Source organism: Scaptodrosophila lebanonensis, unplaced genomic scaffold (assembly GCF_003285725.1).
Source record: "Scaptodrosophila lebanonensis strain 11010-0011.00,11010-0021.00 unplaced genomic scaffold, SlebRS2 tig00000043-arrow-pilon, whole genome shotgun sequence".
In the NCBI taxonomy this organism is placed as follows: Eukaryota; Metazoa; Arthropoda; class Insecta; order Diptera; family Drosophilidae; genus Scaptodrosophila; species Scaptodrosophila lebanonensis.
In genome coordinates, this window is record NW_022060545.1 from 11,443,588 (window position 1) to 11,466,868 (window position 23,281).

The window sequence follows — 23,281 nt, forward strand, 5'->3', positions numbered from 1 at the left end:
ACTTAATTGTGAACGATTTGAAAACGTTTTAGAAAGTATTACTCAATACTCCAGTAAGCACATTCAGTACCTCACCCAATAACATGAAAAGGAAGAAAATTTGTGCTCTAACTTGTGCCCGAACTTAAAAAATTATAGAATTTCGGCTTGATTCTCGCTATTCTAGATATTTCTTGAAACCGCCTTCGACTAAGCCTCTTTCACATTTTCTCTAGCGTTCGCCCCACTCCCCGTGCCGCTCCCGCCAGCTTTGCCAAGTTCACGTTGCAAACAGTTAGTCTCCCACGGCCAGAATATCCTGTGGCCATCAGTCTAAGTGCTACCACGCCCACAACGCCCAGCAGCAGCAGCGTTCAGTCGCCGATTCCAGCGCATGCCACAGGCGCCCGAGCCAAGGATACGACTACTTCAACAACAACAACCACAACACGTCAGCACCCGCTGACCTCGGTGCACGCCCAACCCATCGGAGGTAACCTCCGGCAACTGGATCAGAAGAGCGTCAAGCAGTTGACGAACAATTCGACACGTCGCGGCTTCTCCGGCAGTCGTGAGATTAGCGCCGATTCGGGTATAGCCAGCATGGACATGGCGCTAGATAGCTCGGGTAGTTGCAGCTCGGGAGCTACGCGTCGTACCTCAGTCGCTTCCCCCAAACGCAGTCGCAGTCGACCGCGTAATCTGCAGATGGTGATGAGCGGACGCCACACATTTGAGGTGCGGGACCTAGACGATCCGCCTTCTAGCGAGTCCAGCTCTTTTGTGGAGACACTGGCCTTGCCCAAGCTGCCCACAGACAGCAATCAGAGCATGCCCTTGCCACTGGTGGGACTCGTACGCTCCAATACCGTGCTCAGTCGCGAGAGCTACGAACGCCGTCAGGGAGAACAGCAGCAGCATCAGGATCAACAAATACAGCAGAAGCCCACAAATCAAGCAATGGCCGCTCTGCAGCGTAACGGAAGCGATGAAAGCGAGAGCGTGGATGAGGAGAAACTGTATTTGGATTCGTCGACATCGGAGAAAAGTGCCAAACAGCAGAACACATCGCCATGCAGCTCCACGCTCTCCTCCTGGTGTCAGGCGGGCGAGTCACTCGCGGTAAAGGATTGCAGCAGCATGAGCATCACCAGCAGCAGTGATGGCAACAATCAGCATAGAAATCAGGCTAACAAAGAGCAGATCGAACAAGAGCAGGATATGTCGCTGGGTCTCGACGATATTAGTCTGATGAACACGGACATGCAATTTAGCACCCTTTGTAAGTATCGTGAAGGAAAGATGTTTTAGTTATGCAATCAACCCGAGCTGAATTTTGTTCTGAACCATTTTTATTTTATGAGTTCCAAGCAATAGGAATCCCTTTCAAAAGTTAAAATATTTATATTAAAAACCGAACTTAAGAGAGATCCTCCTCACAAAAGTTCTGGAAATAGTTCCCACTTTTACAGTGACGAATGTCCCTTCCTTTTAGATTGATCAAAATAAAATTAGTTGAAACCCAAACTTAAAAGAGATATCCCGCACAAATTTTCTGTATAAATTTAAATGTATATTACCAAAAGGCTAATTAAATTTGGTTTCTCCACAGCTTCCATAACGGAGACACCGAAGGCCACTGCTCAGCCCCAGGATTCACTGCTCAAAATGCACATTGTGGACAACCGGGAGGGCTCCACTCTTGAAACCCAAGGCACAAATGCAAGCCAACAGTGTGAGCGTCCACGCTCCTTCAACAATGCGCTCAACGAGTCCAAGTTCGCGGAGCTTGCCTTGGCGAGCAGCAACTACCTGCTGGACGATGAGACATCGCCCACAGATAGTCTGGTGAGCAGCACGGAGTCAGAGGAGGCTGTGGGCAAGCTGCAGAAGCATAAACTCAATGCTGAGCTGCAGGAGAAGGATATTGATGAGATCTCACCTGAACTTGAAGTGGGAAGTCCCATCTCACCGGGCACACCCACACATGCCTCCCATTCGCTGTCCCTCGGCTCCGATTGCGGCAATCTAATCGATGATGAAATTGCCGATCAGCCAGCATTGCTCTTCAATAGCGATGCGCAGGAACCTGCTTCTGGAGAACTGAGCCTCGCTCAGCAAACAGACACACCCACGCTCATGGAAACGCACACCCACACCGGTTCGTTGCGATCGCTGAAGAGTCAGTCGAAGGCACGCACAGCCCTACAACAGGCCATCGAATTGAGTCTGCGAACTCCCGCCTCAATACGCAAGGCCGTCATGGAGCGTGCCGAGTCGCTGGACACACTCTCGCCCTGCGAATCGATATGCTCCGACGATCTCATGATGGACTTCGATGTGAACAGCAGCATGGACTCCATAGATCACACTACCTCGGTGCGCAGTCGCAGCGGCTCCGATTTGCACCAAATGGAACAGTCGGAGACGGAGCTCATGGCCCAGCTGGAGCGGAAGAGCAGTAACGTCATGCAGGAACTCAACAGCATGTTGCGGCAGCGCATGCAACGCAATGGCGCCAGGGAGCGTATCAGGTGAGTGCCAGTTGCCGCCACACCCTGCCCCAATTTCTTGCCACCACTCCACTCTCAATTGAAGACATTGATTTACTTCGTGGCGCGTTCGCTGTTCGCTATTCGCTGTTCGCTGTCTTGATGCCACATGCATTTGATTTCATTAGCGCATCTGGCATATTGCCAGCTACCTACCAGCACTCCAAGTTGATTGAAGATGTTGTTGTTGTTGTTGTTGTTGCTGCTGGCAATGCTTGAAACTCAAAGCAACTTACTTGTCTAATCAATCAGACCCGGCAGATGCAATGGAACATGTAACTCAGTCTCTGAGTGCCGGCCGGCCGGCCGGCTGGTCGCTCGGTCCACATGCCTACTCGTAGCTTCAAAGCACTGTGGGACATGTTCGATATATTGCTGGAACAAAATTTAAATGAATTTTTGTTATAGTAAATTTAAAATAATGTTAAAGTTCAGACATGTAACTGAATTAAAGTCTTTAAATTATGAAAGCCACAGAAAAAGTTCGAACATTAAATAATATTAAATAATGGATCCAACACTGCTAACGATATCAAATAATGCCTGCAAATAAGCACTTAATCTAATACATTTCCGACGTGAATTCCAGTCATGAACCGTAACTCGCTATTTAAGCTATGAGTTGCAATAATTGACTTGAATTGGGAAATTCCATGAAATCTAAACTTAAGATAGTAACATAAAGTAGAACAATCAACTTTAACCGACGACCAGCTGTTGAAACCATTTCATACATTAACATCTTAAAACAAACCCTCGTTCGTAGAGGGCCTTATCTGATCCGAGAGACGTTGTTAGATCTACAATAATTACTTTAAAAAACCATATACGATTATATGAACTTACTTAAAAGGAGAAATTCAAATAATAGAGAATAATTCCAAGAAATCACGAAAGCATGAAAAACAATTAATATAAATTTTAGTATCAAAAACACTACTGATAGTCTCTGCCGATGGAAAAATGTTTATTAGCCAGTCTAGTTGCGGGGTTCAGCGGTTCAGTAGTTGAAAATATATGAGAGGGAGAGTTTGACCTAAAGTAGGCGAGGAAATTACAGTTTGCAAACCATACGAAAAGAATTTTGCAGGACGCATTTAGTTGTGCATTGTTGAGTAATTTATTTATTTATTTATGTCAACAAACATTGACTGTCGACATAGGAAACAGTATATAAAAATCATAAAAAGCATCTTATAAGCTAGAAGCCTAAGAAGGAGAAATCTAATCAAAAAAAGAAGGAAGTACTATGCTGTATACGTATGTATACGACGATAAAAGGTCAGCGGAATCTACATCGCCTACAATAATTTGTGGATCCTCCACAACAACAAAAACTATCCCACGGTTATCTTACGAAAGGTGGTAAACAAAGATTAGACCACGAAAAGCTAAAGAAGAAATTAATTCTGGACCGACTCAATCAAATCCAGCAGACCAATCAGATACAAAGAGTTGCTATACGATAGAATAAGTTTCACATCATTCGCTTGCTTGAGTATGAGATTAAAACTTAAATATAGAAATGTCAAAGAAACTCCATTTTGCCCATCAACATTGTTGATTTGTTCCATGGTGTCATGTAATGATTGCAATTTGCCGGAAAACAACTTTTGATGGCGCTGTCGTTTTGCATTGCCGTCGCATTTGCTGGCCGGCTGATCATCAGCGACGGTCACTCTCACAGCATTTGGAAATTGAAATTAGCCCGAAATTAGACAGACAGACAGAGAGAGAGAGAGAGGGAGAGGCGGAGAGGCAGGAGAGAGCAACTGGAGCACAGGTTGCAGTGGAGTCGAAGTAGAATTGAAAAAGGTTAGCACTGTGTTTGTTGGTGTTGTTGTCGTGGCTACCATGAAATGTGAATGCGAACGTGAATCGGAATGGGAATGGGAGAATGGTGGTGATGGTGTTATTGATGATAATGACGATGATGATGATGATAATGGAAACGGGACGGGCCGCAACGGATCGTTGTGTGGGCCCGGCCGCATTCTGGCCGAAAGCAACGGCACTTGGCATTTGCAGGCAGCAATTGCTGGTTCGCTAAAAATCGTGGTCGTAGTTAAGATAACATTTTGACTTTGGCCTGCCAGCCTGCCAGCTTGCCTGCCTGCTTGCCAGCCTATGTTTGTGCCTGCCGAGTGCCGCATTCTTTTGTCATGGCAACAACTTTTTGTTGCAATAAACAACAACAACAACAACAAGCGCACGATGTGGCCGACAACATGCCACAAAAGCCATTTCTTGCTCTAACCAAAGTTAAAAAGTTTGTTGTGCTGCAGCTAATGTTTTTGTTGTCGTTGTTGTTGTAGTTCCACCATGTCTGCAAGGAAAAATCAATTGTCTGTGCCATGTGAACCTGTTTGGTCGTTTTGCTCGAGCCAGGAAAGGCAACAGCAGAAATAACTGCAAAATGCCAAACAAAATGCCGCTGGCTTGTCATTGTCGTTGACTGTTGATGTTGTTGTTGTTGCTGCTGTTGTTATTGTTTATGTCTGGCCATTGACCATAAATTTGAATGCAATTGCAGTCTCAAACATGTCTAACGGTTGCACACTATTTATAAATCCATAAACATGCAACAACAAAATAATATAAATAAAAACTCATAAAAATGTAAATGCAAATGCAACCCACACTTAACCTTGAGCGGCTCTTAAGCTCCACTGCAGTGATGAGTCATGCTTCCATCTTAGACACCGGCTGCCATTCACATAAACAGCCGAGTAAGAGCTCTGCTGTCAACTCTGTTAATCGCGTGCGCACGCTCTCTCTACCTGCGAGTATATGTCTATCTCTCTCCCCTCTCATGCATAAACACACTTTGGACCAAGTTCCACCGCAACACATCTAACGCATTACAAAAGAATCCGAAAACCATATTCCATTGGAATGCATCAGAATCAGCATCAAATCGCATCATAAATCAGCTGTTGTTTGATGTTCTGCATTTCTGTGTATAATAATACTTTTTTAATTTATTTTGGCTTGACTTTGGGAGATAGTTGTCGTAATGATAAGCTTGCTAGCCAGTCCCAGAACAGTTCTGGTATGGTTAAATAAAAAACCATTCCTCAAAACTAATAAACTTTTAAAAGATAATTTCAAAAGTACAATAAACTGTTTAAATTTGCCTGATTAAAAATTATTACGGTTTCAACAATTTTTTTTCTCAAATTTGCAAATTTTTAGTAATGAAGAAGCCAATAAAGTTTATTTTTGTATGCTAGATCCAGTATATTTAATTTTAGTTTCACATCTTCAAGCCATAGTTTTCACAACCCTTTCACATTTATTCTTTCGCATTAATACCAAACGTTTTGTATGCCCTTCCATAAGTTGTCCTAATTTGTTGTTGCCCAAAATTGAATAATGCATAAAATACTTATTGAAATGTTCATCTACATTGTGTATGTGTATTGGCATACATGTGAGTCTAATTGATTTGCTGTAATCACAAGTTTTAAAGTATATTTCAAAGAACTAGATGCCCTACACCCGCATCAAAATGTAATGCTCCACTCACTCATTATACACATCTTTGGAAGCTGTAATAGCCGTAAAAAGTGTCTCAGTTGATGCGGTCCAGTGGGGAGAGACACCTGAACGTTAAACAAAAGCCCATCAGATCGTCTTTATCGCGCGCCTAAGCTGAACTTAGAGAGCTTTCTTTTCTAACGGCAAACACCAGCCCAGACAACGTACACAACAACAACACTTCATGGTAAATCGCACTGCTTGCCGTCGCAACGTTTTGGAACTGAAACTTTGGTCTGTTTACGGCTCTGTTCCATTTACCACAACGTTGCAGCTTTAACTGCTAAAGAGCCAAAGAGCCCGAAACAGCCATTTAGTATTAAACAAGATCTCAAAGCGTGCGCTTGTCTTGAACTAAAGCTCGTCGTGTTGTGGCGCTCGATATCAGATAAATGCAATTTATAGTGTGTTTGAATTATTGCCAATACGTCAAATATTGAGTATTGAGCATTTAGAGTTAACAACAAAAATAGTTTGTTAACAGCAAAAATAAAATAGAAAACACAAAGTCAGTGAACGCAATTTTAGCAATCAGCAAGTGCCTGTTAGCAACCAAATTGCCGATACGCACTGTTGCCTTTTTCATGCCACAAATACGCGGTTCAACGCCGACACCAACAGCAACAGCAAGAGCAACAAAAACATTAACGTTTATTATAAAAGACGCATCGAGCTGAACCGCCCCAAGCAGAAGTGTCAATGCTTTTTGTTGTGTGAAAATTCTAAACAAGTTTCGTAAATGTGAGTAAAAAGAAAAATGTTGAAACAAATGCAAAAATATGTATATCTTTTAACTCCAAAATATACATAGATTCACAGATATGTATGTGTGTGTAGGCCAGCCACAGATAATGATGGGCTTAATGGTTTAATGCGTAATCATCGCCTGACCATAAAAACCGCAAAACCAGCGGCTACAATTTAAAGATTAAGCCAAAACTCCAATGCCGGGTCTGTCCATTGTTTTACCCTACAAAGGAGAAGGCATGATGCGTAGCTGACAAAAGCTATTGATACTTGTAGATAGAGGAGGTATAAAATTATGAAGATGCTCCATCTTGGAAAAGGGTTTTTAAGCTATTCTTGCAAGCTTCTAAGAGATATGCCTTTCTTATTTTATAAAATGTAGAGCTTTCCCAGAGCGTGGCCTTTCTGATTAGTCATACACAAGTTCTTATTTGGAGGAGGCAAGATTTTTTTTCTATCTTTACACAATCTAAACAAAAAACTACTAATAGGGTTTCCAAGAAAGTTCGCCGCGTTGGTCATTATAGGAGAAAATATGATCAACAAATTCCTTAGGCCGGACGGAAAATCGGATTTAAATTAAACATGAACAGAGTGTTAGGATATATTCTACACTATTGTTGTGCTACAGTAATAATAATAGCAAATAAGAATTTAGCAGCTTTAAAAAAATGAATTTCCCTGCCAACTACTGAACTCTGTTCTGTTAGCATTCAGAAATGTCGTTTAAATAGATTTTTGTAAGTTGAGTCAAAATATCAAAAAATAATCTATGCTAAAAGATTCTGAGTTTACTTTTCAATAAATATAAAAGTGCTACTAAATAGTATTTCAAACAGAAACAGTACAGCCAGAAGAATGAAACTGACTCCAATAAAATATCCGTCTGTTTTAATTCAATTTCTACTTGTTTTCGACACTACTAAGGTATTTATTTAGTAGCTTCCGAATCAGAATATCTGGAAATTAAATCAAATCACAAGTCGGGGGCGTTTTCTACAACCGGGAAAATAAGTTATCGATAATGCCAATAGTAATTTATAGTTTTGAGTTTGAAACCCTTGGAGCTGTAGTGTTTATTCTGAGTAAAGAGCATTAAAGCTTTGGCTAAGACCAAGTAAGATTGTTTTATTTTTTTTTGATTATGCTTGTTGTTGTTGTTGGTTGATGGGAAGTAGGTGCTGATTTCCGTTTGCCGCTGCCTGCTACTTGGGCAGCCCTTTTGCGTAATTTGATACGCGTTTGCAACCGTATGGAGGCAAACAATGCATTGTGAATGAAAGCATGAGTGCATGAATGAATGACTGCTGGCTGCGGCAACAAAAGACAAATTGCTTAGCAGAGGCAGCAGCATTAAGTGTGTCACATGCAAATGTGGGCAACATTTGAAAAGAAAAACAAAATATGTATAACTCGCTAACTCTTTGTCATGCTTCTTGGCCAACTGCAGCAGCAGTGGCGGCGACAGCAGCAACACGTTTGGAATTTGATACCATAAACGCCACAATTATGTACATATACGAGTATGCACATAAGTATAAGCAGGCACATAGCTGAGCCCATTTACGGTTAAAGCCAGTTGCCTCAAGTTCAGTTTGTGTCGGCGCGTTGACCGTGGGTTGCAACTAACCTGCAACGGCAGCAGCCGCATTCAAAGGGTTCCAAAGCACGCATTCAAACCATATGTACATACATACTATATACATAATTCAAGAGAAAAAAATACCATTGAGTGCAAATACTACAACAGATAACTGAAGTTCTTGCTGCCTGCCTGCCTGCCTGCCTGCCAACCTACCTGCCTGTCTGTCTGTCTGTCTGACTAACTCTTCGATCATTATACCTACCAACAAACGTGGTCTGGGCTCCATTAAAGATACATATACAGCATATTCTTAGCAGATTTGCGTTGGTGATTGCTGCTGTTATTGTTGTTGTTGCTATCATGGATGTTGTTGATGATGAGAAAGGAGTACTCAACAAGCTCTGAGTGCTCTGTGAGAATCTTGACTTGTCTTCTGTTTTTTTTATGGCAGCGGTCATTAAAAAACCGCCTTCTTCGCATCTTGCATCTAATGAGAAGTTTCATGTACTTTTTTAATGTACATAAACACACTGCTGTTCACTTCACTAGGTACACCATTCAAATTAGATTTAAATGTGTTTGTAACCCTTTAACTTGACAGCGAGCCAATTTCCTTCCAAACTTATCGAGGCCGAAGATGTTTCCTAATTCATCCAAGCCTATCGATGGATCTAATTTATGCGCAAGAGGATTCCACTGACCACCGCGACCACATAACCTAACCCAATCCTTTAACTTCATCCTGCTTGAATAAGCATCCTTAATTGCCTTTATTTCAATAGGCAGGACTTTTGAAAAAAATTTGAATTTATTGCTAAAAAAAAAAAAATGGATGTTATTTATATTTTGGATTTATTTATGTCACCAAAGTATAGCTGTTGACATACGAAAAAATTACTTAAAAAACTTTTAGATAACAATTCTATAAAAGCGACTTTCTAGAATAAACAGAAATTGAAAAACAAAGGAAATGTGTCAATAAACAGTTTACTTGAAAAAGGATTACATTTTTACTGAAAGTTTCTTATAAACAACTACAATACTACCATGAAGAAGTGCCTGCTATTTAAAAGGTCTTCACATTTTCTTTAATAAAGAATATATTTCAAGCTTCAACGAGCTAGCAGGAATCCCCGAATGTGAGTTCGTTCCTTGAGCAGGCGCTTGGTTCAATTCATGAAAGGAAGCAGGATTTAAAAAATGTCAAAGGTGTCATAAAATTTATTAATTTATCTTAAATAATGATTCAAGATTTTAAAAATAAATAATTAATTACATAAAATAAATAAGTTCTCTTTGCAAGAAAGTGTTGCTGTTTAATATTGTTCGCATTCTGCTCAGTTTTGTGCAAACCTTGGTTAAAAAGATTGATATATATATAAATAGATTTATAATGAAATCGCTGTATACTCCCACTTATGTGGTCCGGGCTGTATACACTTGTACATACGAGCATACTTGGCTGGTCTAGCACTCTTGATGGCGGTTGCTGTCGCGGCACAAATCACAATTCCTCTTCGGCCGTTCACTTACTTCCGCACCAGCATGAGTACGAGCTTGTATTGCCAACGTTTAATGACAAATTGTGACGTTTTGCCTTGGCAATTGATACAAAAAAAACCGTTAAACGAGGCTGTTGCAGCTGCGATTGCTTGTCATTGTTGGCAACATAGCTGCTTGCAGCTTGAGGCACGTCAGTTTTGTGGCAGTTGTCATTGCCTGTGGCGCGTCTAGAGTTACAAATGCCGCTTACTTGCATCTCAAATGATTCAGTTAAACGCTATGAGTGACGAGGATGATGATTGTCAGCATATAGTATATATAGATATATATATATATATACGGGTATATAGGGCTTCAACTTATTTCCGCCGTATGTCTTCAAATTGGCCATCAACAATAATTCAAAATGCGAGTGTACCAGTTTTCTTTTCCTTTTTAAACAATTACTTTTGTTTACTTCTTGAGTCTTCTAAGTACCGCCGGGCTCAACAAAACTAATTAGGTTTCATTTTTGTGAAAGTCAAATTACTTGCTTGTGGTTTTGTTTATTTGTTTTGGTTTTTTTTTTTTGTTTTTTTTTTGCATATTTTCGTGCAAATTTGCCATAAATCGTGTGTAAGTTCAGAGTGAATTGTGTTGCGACATAAAGTTCACGAAAGCCAATTGAAGAAGAGTGGAAGCGGCAAAGAGAAACCTTTAATTATCATAATTAAATCGATGCCAGAAACTATTAGCCTCTTGGTCTCGCGCCAACTTGTGTGCAAGCGACAAATAACAAATCCTACGTAAAATGTAAGCCATTTTTTAAGTTTATTCAGAAATACGCTCCACTTGACGGGCGAGAGTTGTTGGTTTGGTTCGGTTCAAAATGAACATTTAATTTTTCCAATTACATTAAAAAACATTAGAAAACTACTTAAGCGAAATGGAAAAAAGCCCAATCGATTGAACTTAATTTAGACACAATAATATAACTAACACAACCGCACTCGTCAATCCGTTTCAAGCTTCTTTTTTATTATTCATTTATTTATTTATTTATTTTGCTTTTAATTTTAATTAATTTTAAATTGTTTTTAATTTTGCTTTTTTTTAATTATACTGTTATATTTATAACTTAAATTAAACTCATAGTTAAATTCAAATACAACTTAAACTAGGTGTTCAGTCTTAATTACAATTTAACATTTATAATTTATATACTTACTTGTAAATCTGATGGGAAGGTCAATAGGGTGTGACCTCTTCAGCCACCTTCTCACTATTCTTGTTCCTTTTCTTAAAACTTGTCCAAAGCTAGCTAAAAAGAGTTTCATCTGCGATATGTACATATTTGCAAGAGTATATAGTGTAGCTTAAATTTATTAATTACTATAAAAGCAACAACTGGCAAAATAAACCTTAATCATAATTGCAAAATTTTAAAGCAAACTTATTGACTATTTTCATTAAAGTACGTTGAGTCGTATATAATAAATATACGATTAGTAACGTAGCAACATTCCTAGAGAGTCAGTCAGTCAATAACTTGTAAGCTTCGGTTATGAAAGCAACAAATAGCCATATTCAAATATTCGACCTACATATTTGATGATAAGTAGCTTGCAGGCAAATAACAAACGGGCTGAGAGACAATGAAGGGTATGCGAGTGCTGCAAAGCTGGCTTTGGAAAATTTGTTTGTTGCATCTATTGTTACGGCCTTACACATAACATTTATTTGTGTTGTATTACCAATTTTCTACAGTTAGTATAATTTATGCCGTGAAATGTTTAACAGCGCGCATGTGTTGGGCCGCCCCCCGAAACCTCCCCGGACCCCCGGCCCCCAACCAACTGCCACTGCGCCAGCACGCAACAGTTGACTTTCTCTAACTAAGTATTTCCATTGCATTTTAGCCGTGTTTTCTTCATTTCTTTAACTGTTTCGTGCAGCTTCCCTCCCAGTCAGACAGAGTCGCTGCTCTTAATTGGCCATTGACAAGCCACAGCGGGCAACCTTCACCCGAGCTGCCTGGCTGGCTGGCTGGCTGGCTGGCCTAATCAATGTAAATTTAATTGAAAACTTTGTTAGTAAAAGGCCACCTGCCTGCCATACATAAGTCTACACGTAGTGTTTTGAGAATGACGTTGCTGGGGCGGTCTTCTTCTGTAGAGTTACGGGCGCTCAGCTGTTTTGCTGCTGCGCATGTCCGGATTGTGTCATTGGGGGCAGCAGTTTGTTGGCAGTAACGGCAACATGGGGCAGTCAGTCAGTCAACAAAAATACGTAAATCCAATATTCGATTAGCTGCTGTGAAGTGTTGTGTTGAAAAACTGCTGCAGCAATTGCTGAAAGCAACAAAATAATGAATGAGGCAACATCACCAACAACCACAGCAATTACTTTGGCTGCAGGCCAACAGCAACAGCAACAACAACAACAACTACAGCATCAACAGCCAGCAGTCTCGCCAATTTGTGTGCGTCGTGTACGCACCGATTTGAAAACATCGGAGAATATATTTCTGGTCAGCCAGCAGGCGAGACCGCAGCGTACGCGCAACAGCTCGCCTCTAGGCATCAAGCAACAGCAACAGCAGCAACATCATTATCATTCCCAAGCTCATCATCATCATCAGCATCAGCATACGCATTCGCATCTCTGCCAGCAACAGCATCATCATCATGATGTTTACTCACCTTTTGTGCGTCATGCGAATCTTGTTGCTGCCACATACGAGTTGCCGCTCTCGAGCAGCGCCCCAACTGCCAATGCCAGCTATCTAAGGTGTAGCTGCACAGCATTCTCCACCTTTCCACCATAAAAGCCAGCTAATCACAAATGTATTTCTTCTTCTTCTTCCTTCTCTTTTCTGTTCCCCGTGCAGCGCTCACTTGCCCGCTCGTGCCACACGCCTCCTTAATCGCTCGCGCCTACAGGATCAGCAATTGCAGCAATGCGCTAACAACGCCAACGATTCGGACAACAGTCTACGTTCCACACAGAGCGGCGGAGGTGGTGGTGGTAGTGGCGGCTTTGGAGGCGCCGCACGTAAACGCAACACACAACATTCTCGCCCCTCAACGGCCTCCTCCACATCCAGTCTGCAGCGGCGACAGCGCCAGCAACAGCAACAACCGGCAGCAGGCTCTTCCTCTTCACGTTGCAGTCAACGTCATCTGGAGCTGCACAGCTCATCGGACGATCTCATGTTATATGATAAGTCATTCAGGAATGCAATGATACAGGATGTGCTGCAATTCAAGAAGCAGTTGCTGCGCTTGCGACGCATTCTGCAGGAGGTAGGTGCCACAGACTCAGCCGGTTTTCTATCTCTCTCTCCATCATCTTCATTTTTCATGCCATTTTCTTTTGCACATGACAACGCACAACAACAACAACAACCAACCAACAACCAACCAACAACAACAAACTACATTTTCCACACACAAACAACGCACGCTTATCGCTCACCTTTTTATCTACATACTCGCACGTAGGAAGGGGATTTTGATTTGAAACGGGTAGGTTTTTATTTCTGACACAAACACTTGCTTACCTACCTGCCAGATTTTAGATACACCTTTTACCCTTCAATTAAATACTATTTAAATTTGATTTCCACGCTGTAATTGTTTAATTTATAATTGGTATAGGTTTTAAATTGTTCCTTGATCGACAAACCATTTTAATTCCCATTTCCTCTCTTCTCTTCTAGACGGAAACGCTGAATCCTTTTGAGCACGACAATGTGCAGCTATTTGCCGCTTGTGGTCTGGACAGTAAACAGCTGAACGATATCGATTTGGCCAGCCTAACGTCATCGACCACGGAGGATCCACTACAGGAGTTATCGGATCTACGTAGACAGGTGGTTTACCTTCAGGTATTTGCACGTTTTTTGCATTTCGTTTGCTTTGTTAACTGGGTGGCCTGCACACGATATACATAAATAATAAGTATTATATATACATATATACAAGTTATAGTGCTCCTTCTTATCAGTCCAATCAGCGCGCTCTCTGTGCCAACTTGGGCAAGTTTTTCACACGCTCAGCAGTCAACGCCAAGTTGTAGGCGTATTTTTCTTTCTTCTTCCTTTCTTTTCCATTCACTTTTGCCTTATTGCTGTTGTTTGCTAATGTTTGTTAGAGAAACATACATACATACCTTAGCACATAATATAAACATGCATACATAATATACTTACATATGGACATGATGGCATGTAAAATATACAAAGTGAAGAAAAACCAAACAGACAAACGAACTCTACCAAAATGCTTTCTTTGTGCAGTAGAAATTGCCTAAGTGGAACTGCGAAAATTAAATTATTGCATTATTTGTTTTTATTAATTATTTATTTTTGTTAATTTTATAAATAGTTTTTATTGATTATTTTTATTTCATTGTCATTTGTGCTTATCCTAAATGCTTAAGTTTCTTTTAAACGCTTAAGTTTCTTTTAAACAAATTTAATATTTTTAATTTTGGAACATTCCATAGACATTGGAATTGAACCGAGTATTATGTTCCTTTTCCTTCCATTCCCACTTAATTCTTTTACCTTTAACATGAGAATTGAATAGAGCACATATTGTGTTCCATTTGGTTCCATTTCCATTTAACTGTTAGTTTAGAAAGAAACGTTTCGGAATGTTCGTTCCCAAACAAGAACAGTCTAATGTATTTTACATAATAATTTCTAATTTTTAAATAAAATAACCAATGGAAACTGCGGAAAGAGGAAGGAAACATTTTAAATGCAATCTTTTTAATCTGTTTTGTTCGGTGTTCCCTTTAGGCCCTTTTTACTGCAACAATCTATTTTTAAATCTATAGTTTGTTTCTAGCTGTTTTGATATGTAAACCAAATTAACACACAACACGCAATTCGGAGTGTTATTTATATTTTCCTTAGCTACCAAAACACACAACACAACTCGCCAAAAATGAAACAAAACACCAAAAAACTCTAGCTGTTGTTGTTTATGTGTTTTAGCCAACAAAAAAATATATATGTTAATAGCCGTATTTAATACACTCTCTGGCTTAGTTTTATGAACCTACTATAATCTAGCGGCCTTTCATGCAACGTTGCACAAAACTGACATTTACTTTTTTTACATCTTACACACACACACACACACTCGCACACAACACACACACCATCTCAGGGTCAAGTCGATGATCGTGATCGGACCATTCGCCTGCAGCGAGACCTCATTGAGCAGCTGGAGGCTGAAAAGCGTCAAGCATGCGTGCCCGGTGATGGCGAATTGGCCAAGGAGCTCATTAGCATGGCCACACAAACAGAGCGTGTAAGTGTCAAACATATACATACATATGTACTATATATACATACATATATAGCTACTTTATCTGTGTCTGTGTGTCTGTATTTGTGTCGACTAACCGAAAACTATCGATCATTGTTCCACTTTCGCAGACACGACCACTTGCAATTGGTGCGGAGGGTTTGTCCAGGTAGGCAACCACCACTCTACTTACTATATACTTATAAGTTATAAGCCTACATATACATACCTATAGTTTATAACGCCACTCCAACACTCTTCAACACTAACAGCAGCTGCACTTTTCGTATTATGCCACATTTCAACAAAACTAATACAAAACGCCACTTGTTGCTGCATCGCGGCTTTCACGCGCCGCTGCCACTACTTGCCACAATATTTTGTTGCTTTTGTTGTTGTGGCATGCAAATCAAGCTGCCCACTTTTTGCCGGCTTTTGGCCAACAAACCAACCAGCCAGCCAGCCAGCCAGCCAACCAAGCGCTGACGCTAATGGCCACAATTTGTAATTGGAGCAGCCTAATTAGATTGTGCAGCAGCAGCGGCGGCGGCATTTGTATGCAAATTTTCCGGCTGTGCAACCCACAGCTGATGCTTTTATTGGAAAACAATAGACATATTTTATCGCCTTACCTCACATTTTATGTTAATGTTAATAATACTAGTCAACAAAAGCCCATATTCATGAATTTCATCTAAAACTTTAGAGGAAATCAGCCAAGTGCCCGTTGTTCAGTTTCATCTACATATGTCAATTATTTATATTATTCCAAAACATCCTATGAATGTGATGGTAGTTCACTTATCAAGTCAAGATAATAGTGTTCAGCTTTGTGAAATGAAATGAAAAATAATTAAAGCTTTAAAAATGAAAAGGATCATTTAAAAGCAACATAATAGTGTTCAGCTTTGTGGAACGAAATGCTCTTAAAAAACTGGATTTGTCTAAAAAAGATACGATATTTCAATGAAAAATAATTAAAGTATTAATGTATCTTTCAATCCTGATCATGACTTATATATGTTATCTGTAAGAATCAATCTCGAATTAAAAATTAATATAAAATCAGAATATATTGATTTCGATCATGCTGAACTCAAAAGATAAGGGTCAAATGGTGTTAGAAATCGATTATGAATTAAGTTAGTTTTGAAATTCAACACAACATTGAAATTACAAAAAATCCACTTGAATCACAGGAAATAAGGGGTTTTAATATAGTGTATTAAATCAAAATATATAACCCAGCTTGACTGTATCTTAGAAAAGGTTCAACTCGTACTTAGTAAATAAATAGTAGACTAGCAAGTTTTATGCTTTTCTCTCTTTAAAACGTATTTATGGCTTATCTCATTTATGATTTTCATGAATAGAAAGCTTCCCCTAATTAAACTCACCAACAGAACTCTCTTACAACATTAACTCTTGTACTAACCAACTGTGACTTTCTTCTCCACTCTAACTCTAACTACTCTCTGAAAACTGCTGCAATGGAACAATACACACATAAATTATTTGAACATATTATGGTTGAAAATATAATTTGCATACAATATGCTACACATGCCCTACACACACACACACACACACATACATACATACGTATATAGATTACAGTTTGGTGAACAACAGGTACTATTTTGTGATTTTCTACTAGCGATTGTTTTGCTCTGTGCGATTAACCTAATCTGTATACTACACCTAAGTTACAATTGTTTGGATAATTGCAATCCTTGTATATAAATTTAAACATGAAACTAACATAACTAACAAATAATAACTAATGTATACATACATATATATTTATACTAACCTATTGGTTTTATAGTTAATTAATGATTTATTTTAGTGATAAGCAATATTTTGTTGTCTACCATTTAACACTGTTTGTGAACTATTTTAATTGCATGCGGCAATTAAATAGAGTCCCAAGGTAAAGTGCTAACTAACACAACTCTCTAACAAAGATAATGCCCTTACTATACACACACACACACACACCCTAATTGCATGCCAGACTTTGTACTTTATATTTATCTGAAGAATCTGCTTGCATCCCCAACTAACTTGAGTTTCTTTGTTCGTAGAAGTAAGCCCGAATATACCAGCTATACAACGCATTTTCCAACACTGCATTGCAATGATTCCACGGTGGCTGCCACCACAATTATACGCCATCAGCAGCAGCAGCAACATCATCCGTGCAACAGCAACAACAGCAACACCAATTGCCAGGCCTTGAACCAGACCCGTCGCCACACTATTATTTCCACAACATTAACAAATTACAATCAACAATTGGCAACAAACATGCCACGACGCGCTTCCATTGCCTGGGATCCAGCTGAAGTTGCAACTGCGACTGCTGCAGCAACTAGAAAGGCAGCAGCAGCAGCAGCAACACCAACACCTGCTTACAAGCCGGTGCGTATTACGCTCATAGGCGAGCCCTTGCCCCCACAAAATGGTTACCATAAAGTGCAACCAACCCAACAACAACAACAACAGCAGCAAAATGGCTTAAAGACACGCTACAGCAATGGCGGCAGCTGCCACAGTGTGAAGAAGGCTTCTTCCAATGGACAAACACAACATTATCAGCCGTTGTACAACAGCAACAAAATGACAAACCCAACCGTAACTATAGTCTGATTTGAATACCACACTTCTTCTTCGTCAACTTCTTCGCTCAGCTAACAAAACGCACAGATATCGCAGGTCTTCAAGATTAATGCGTATATTTACTAAACATAATGGAAACTCAATACAATGTCCAACACTTATTTGTATGTTTTACAACACTGGAACAGTCACAAAATGATCAGAGCAACTGCAATTTGCACCACTTTTTTGTTGTAGAATTTATGGTATGTAAGCAACATTTTTATTATAATTTAAAATTTGATTTCTAATACCTGAGAACGCTATATAGCCGCTGAACTTGCCCATTTTCCAGAATATTTTGCTCAATTTCCATTTTCTGAAATTAGTTCAGGTTTTCAGAATACGAAAAAGGGATCCAATGCGGACGATGTTTGTGAAACAGATATATGTATCTTACGCTTAAATAACCAACATCCAAATAACTCTTAAATCAACCAGTTCCGAAAAAAAAAGTATTCTTCACCTTTTTGAAAACCCTATTATAATTGTCTGTACCTTTTAAAGCATTCAAATCCTTAGAAAGGAATTTGAAAAGCTAGATAATCAATAAATTAGTCTATTTGCCAGACAACTATGTATATGGAATCATAATCAGGCTACCCTTACAATTAGGATCTGCTCCGTTGCTAGAATTAAAATTCGAACTTAGGCCTCATAACTTGATTTCAAAAATGGGGAAAAAAGTATACCCGACTTTGATTGTCTTGTGGATTTTGTAATTGTAGTATTGAAATGGCAGCTGGCTTATTCTTCTGATTAATTAGCTTTTCTCAATCTTGAGGGCTAAACTGAAAAATGAGCAAAATATTATACAGAATTTAAATCGCTAATACCCTAAATAGTAATACCCTCACTTTTATTAATAAACTCTCGCTGTGCTCGTAAATATAGAATGAGAACTCAAAATACCGTGCTGCTAAAATCGTTTTGTCTACCTCTTTCTTTGCTCAAAACTTCATCTGCTTCTTCATCCCCTCCGCCCCCACACTCTTCCTACACAAACTATAATTTTGATGATTTCGAAATTATTTCAATCATACTTATACACATACATACTACATACACAAATTATCGAAAACGCCGCCCTCCACATAATGTCAATGGAACATGAACATAACATAATGTTAATAGGAGAATTGTTGGATTAATTTACAGTTATGGGCAGTTGCAGTTGCTCACTGATTCCCCCATCCCTGCTCCCTCCCACACACTGCGTAGCTTTTAAAGCAGTACTCCAAGCAGTGTCAACGATTTAAATATCGAAATACTGGAATGTGTAAATGCAAATTAAATTAAACCTTACTTAAAGAAAACAAACATATTTATACACGCAAATGAATTATGCAACTCAATTAAATTAATTTAGTGGATTATATAAAAACTGCATTATATACTACACATATGTATCTATGTATATGGCACAGACTCTGATTCTGACGAGTTAAAGGCCACCATAAGCATTCTATGGTAATAATTATTAATACTAGTTCTGTTATTTAATTTTTAGTTGTAGCTTTTGTGTTGTAATTATTGTCTCCTTCTATCTACAAGTGCTTAATGGCATCATTATTTTAATTGTAAGAAAATAGACATAAAACGATTCTATATATTTATAGCAAGTTATCAAAGTATTATTTTCATTTCTACTAGAGCACAATACCTTCTAAATATGAACAAGTAATTATAATACTATACATACATTTATTATAGCTAAAAAAAAAACATACGTATATGGTATGTACTGTAAACAGTGGAATATAAGCAGCATCCATAAGCCTAAATAAAAGTTATATAGAGAGTATACTGATATGTATATGCGTATGAGTAGTAAAGCTAAAAATCCCGATGTGTTTTTATTTTATTCAACCGAAGACTTTGTTTACAGCCTCAGCTGTTGAGTGTTGAGTTTGTTGTTTTAAGCCGCTTCTTCAATCATCACCATGACGCTGCTCTCTGGCTCTCTCTCTCTCTCTCTCTCTCTCTGGGTCTCCCCTGCATTGAGCACCAAACTGTGTTGCCCATTCTTCAAAGTAAAAAAAAAACGAAGCTAGTTCACACAAAGTAGAACAAGCTAGAAATGGCTTCCATAAAAAGAGTAAAATGTCGAAAAGTCTGCTCCTATAAGTTACAGTTATTCTCAAAGGAAAACAATTATCTTCATAAACAAACAAATTTTTAAACAATTGACAATGATTGCATCTTGTCGGTATTGCTAAATTCAATTGGTCTTAGTACGGGGTTTGCCATCCTTGTCTTATAAACTTTTGTCATAAAAATAAAAGAGTAAATAAAAAATTTAAAAAATAAAAACAAAGAGATTTTTATTGTAGGGTCTTGACTTGGTTGCTGGCGGGAAAATAGACAGATTGGCAACACTGATCCTGAGTTAGCGGTTCATGGATTGCCCAACCGGATCGCGCTCTCGCTCTCTCTCTCCCACTCTCTCCCATTACGGGGGAAGAAACTGGAATTGAACTGTGATTGTGTTCTTATCGCCGGCGTGCGTAAACACTTCGCAATGTCAGTTCTCGTTGATCTCCCGAACGATGCGCAACACGAGAATGGTGTCTTCTTCGCTTATTAGTGTGGTGGTGTTTTTTTGGCTCTGCCATGGCTGCCTGCAACTTATCTCGGCCCAGCTGTGTGAGGTTCGTGGCTGGCGCAGCTTTGAGTGCACTGAATTGGCGAGCCTGCAGGACATATATGTGGATCCGGCTCAGTCAGAAAACTGGCACAGCCTCAGCATTCGCAATGTGCGCACACAGCTCTCAATCGATTCAGGTATTTGCAAACCACACTCAATACTAAATATATTGACAACCTGCAAGGGGCAGTGGAGATTAGTTTTAGTTTGTATTGCCAGCCGTTTGGCGAGTTCATTTATGTATGTATGTACGATACTAAGATATTTTGAAGTATTAATTCCAAGAAAGTAACCTTTAGGGATTGATCTTAAACACATATTTAAAGGGTATATTTCCAGTCGATTAACTCAATAACCTGTTTAATGTGATTCACTTACTTTATTCTAAAAAATTATCCATTCACAGAGCAAGTTTATTTCAAACCATATACACATAGCTGCATTGTTTAATATAGCTGCCACATCTTCCTCTTACTCGTATGTTCAAATAATGATAAGAAGCTTTAGGATTTACATTTAAAAAAACGAAGTAATGCAAGCTCTAGCGATGATTATCATTTCTAATTTTTATTAAGCAGAGCCTTTTTTTGAGGCCCTTTCATTCCAACAAATTTCAGATTCAATGCTAGGGCTTCTTCTAAAACTATGTAATAGCTTCTTACAGTATCTTATTGAATTTTTTTTTCTGAAGCCCAAAACCTGCAGCATCTGTCGAGTCTGAAAAGCTTGGATGTGTCGAATGTGCCGCGTCTAAGACTGGAGAGAAGGGGCTTCAGCGCTCTGGGAAATCTGCGTCAGCTGAACATCAGCAGCTGCGGCCTGCAACGCCTCTATTCAACCCACTTTTCGGCTGAGTCAGCGCTACACCAGCTGGATGCCAGCTACAATGAACTGACAGGCCTCACAAAGGACGTGTTCTTCAGTCTGCGCAATCTGATTTATGCAAATTTCTCACACAATTCTCTGGAGACGTTCGAACTGCCGCAGATGCCAATGCTTCAGCATCTGGATCTGAGCCACAATGAGTTGATTAATGTGACGCTGGAGGAATGCCCAAAACTACAGTTTTTGGTGCTGAATGAGAATCTGCTCAGTCAGGTTGGTTAGGCTGTGGTCAGACAGGCGAATAGTTTGCACACAATTTTGTCAAGCTACTGCCATCAAAGATATAAACAATCCTATACTGAAACCATTCACTTGCAAATTAGTATGAGTTTGTGTGCAAACTATTTGCGTGTCTGAACAAAACAGGCAGTCAGTAAAGTGTACCCTCGCTTTTACAGCTAACAGCTAATATTTTTATTGGCCTGCCGTCTCTTCTGGAGCTGGACTTGTCCAAAAATGCCATCGTAGCCATAGAACCGGAAATATTTGAGCCCCTGACGCAGTTACGCGTTTTGAATCTCTCTATAAACGTGTTGGATGCCGTGCGTCCCAATGTGTTTGGGAACGTGGCGTTGCAACAATTAGATCTGAGCACCAATCACATACGTCTGCTGTTTGACAAGCAATTCATGGGACTGCCACGTTTACAGTTGCTGGATCTGTCCAGGAATAACATAGCCAGCCTGAATGAGGCCCACTTTGTGGGATTGTCATCTCTGCGAAAATTGTATTTGGAGTCCAATGATATTATCGAAATCAAGACACAGACCTTTGCCGACCTCAGCGATCTGGATACGCTCGATCTGTCACACAATAGCATTGAGTATCTGGACGAGACGATCTTCGGTGCTAATACGCTGCCCCGACTGCGCAAATTAAATCTGGGATCAAATCGCTTGAAGCGTCTGCACGCCTTGGCCTTCTCCTCCCTCCCGTTTCTGGAGTACTTGTCTTTGGGCAACAACGAGCTGAGCAGTCTGGACGTACGCATGTTCTCGCCTATGCGAAAGCTCAAGAAATTGCATTTGGGCCATAATTCATTGGAGGAGATTAGCACTGATGTTTTGGAGAGCTTAAACAATATCTCAGAGCTACTTCTCGATAATAATAGATTAACTTTTCTGCCCGATGTTAATACTACTTTTCCCGCCCTCAAACGTGTGTCCATCGAGGGCAACCCCTGGCAGTGTCCTTGCTTCCAGGAGATAGAACGCTGGCTAGCCACCAGACATGTGACCTATCTGCGTGAGGGCACAGGCTTCTACAAGGGCGAAAAGCCACTCTGTATGGTCACATCGGTGAATTATTGTGTGCAGAATGTGGAGCTGGTACGAGGACATGGCATTGTGGATAAGATCGAGGAGGAGTTGGGAAAATACAGGGACGATGACGAAGACTGATAATGAATCTTAAGAATTAGTAAGTAATAATATAATCATACAATATTTGGTGTGGAGTCGCAGAGCATCTATGTACGTCGACTAGATTTTTGGGGGTTTTCTTTAAAACCAACAAACTGGAAAGCCTTGAGATAATAATTGGCTTTCTTGCTGTTGGAAACCAATTTTTTTTTTGTTAAAAAAAGAGCAGAAAATAAACATCTTTAAATTCGTTTAAAAGATTGATCCATACAAAAATTTCATCCAGCTTTTGTTTTAAGTCGGCAATAAATTATTCAATCAACAAATTCAAATGAAATAATAACGGAAAAAAAGATAATCGTTTGAAAAGCAATTTTTTGCAAATGCTTGTAGCATAGTTTTAGGAGTCGAATTGTAAGTGATTGAAAAAATAGCCAAAACACTCCCTTCAATCAAACGTTGTCCGATAAAAAGCGTCTTATTGGACTTTTTCACGCACTTCCCATTTATTTAGCTAACAA

The 23,281-nt window shown here is 39.5% G+C and overlaps 2 protein-coding genes across 10 annotated transcripts in view; both read left to right on the forward strand.

The window, feature by feature from the left end:
* LOC115622892 (serine-rich adhesin for platelets) overlaps window positions 1–19,646 on the forward strand; it is a 39,750-nt gene extending 20,104 nt beyond the window's left edge. For 2 of the 9 annotated variants that reach the window (XM_030516994.1, XM_030516997.1), the window contains 7 exons: window positions 216–1,261; window positions 1,592–2,513; window positions 12,776–13,190; window positions 13,607–13,774; window positions 15,066–15,209; window positions 15,338–15,375; window positions 17,294–19,646. In XM_030516994.1, coding sequence (XP_030372854.1) covers window positions 216–1,261; window positions 1,592–2,513; window positions 12,776–13,190; window positions 13,607–13,774; window positions 15,066–15,209; window positions 15,338–15,375; window positions 17,294–17,858 — 3,298 coding nt within the window. In that variant the 3' untranslated portion in view covers window positions 17,859–19,646. Of the gene's footprint in view, window positions 1–215; window positions 1,262–1,591; window positions 2,514–12,775; window positions 13,191–13,606; window positions 13,775–15,065; window positions 15,210–15,337; window positions 15,376–16,816; window positions 16,991–17,130; window positions 17,140–17,293 lie in introns of those variants that run through there. The other 7 variants (XM_030516996.1, XM_030517003.1, XM_030516999.1 and 4 more) reach the window with 6 other exon arrangements.
* Window positions 19,647–20,431: 785 nt separating this feature from the next.
* LOC115622473 (insulin-like growth factor-binding protein complex acid labile subunit) lies at window positions 20,432–22,978 on the forward strand. Its single transcript, XM_030516416.1, has 3 exons — window positions 20,432–20,651; window positions 21,206–21,612; window positions 21,798–22,978. Exons 1-3 carry the CDS (start codon window positions 20,432–20,434, stop codon window positions 22,797–22,799), a joined length of 1,629 nt encoding a protein of 542 aa, XP_030372276.1. The 3' UTR covers window positions 22,800–22,978.
* Window positions 22,979–23,281: the final 303 nt, after the last annotated feature.

What these genes read in the sequence shown, in the direction of transcription:
- LOC115622473 (XM_030516416.1), top strand. Translation starts at nt 20,432, where the DNA reads ATGGTGTCTTCTTCGCTTATTAGTGTGGTGGTGTTTTTTTGGCTCTGC. An exon ending in ACAGCTCTCAATCGATTCAG is followed by an intron (nt 20,652 to 21,205) that starts GTATTTGCAAAC and finishes TTTTTTCTGAAG; the next exon opens with CCCAAAACCTGCAGCATCTG. An exon ending in ATGAGAATCTGCTCAGTCAG is followed by an intron (nt 21,613 to 21,797) that starts GTTGGTTAGGCT and finishes TCGCTTTTACAG; the next exon opens with CTAACAGCTAATATTTTTAT.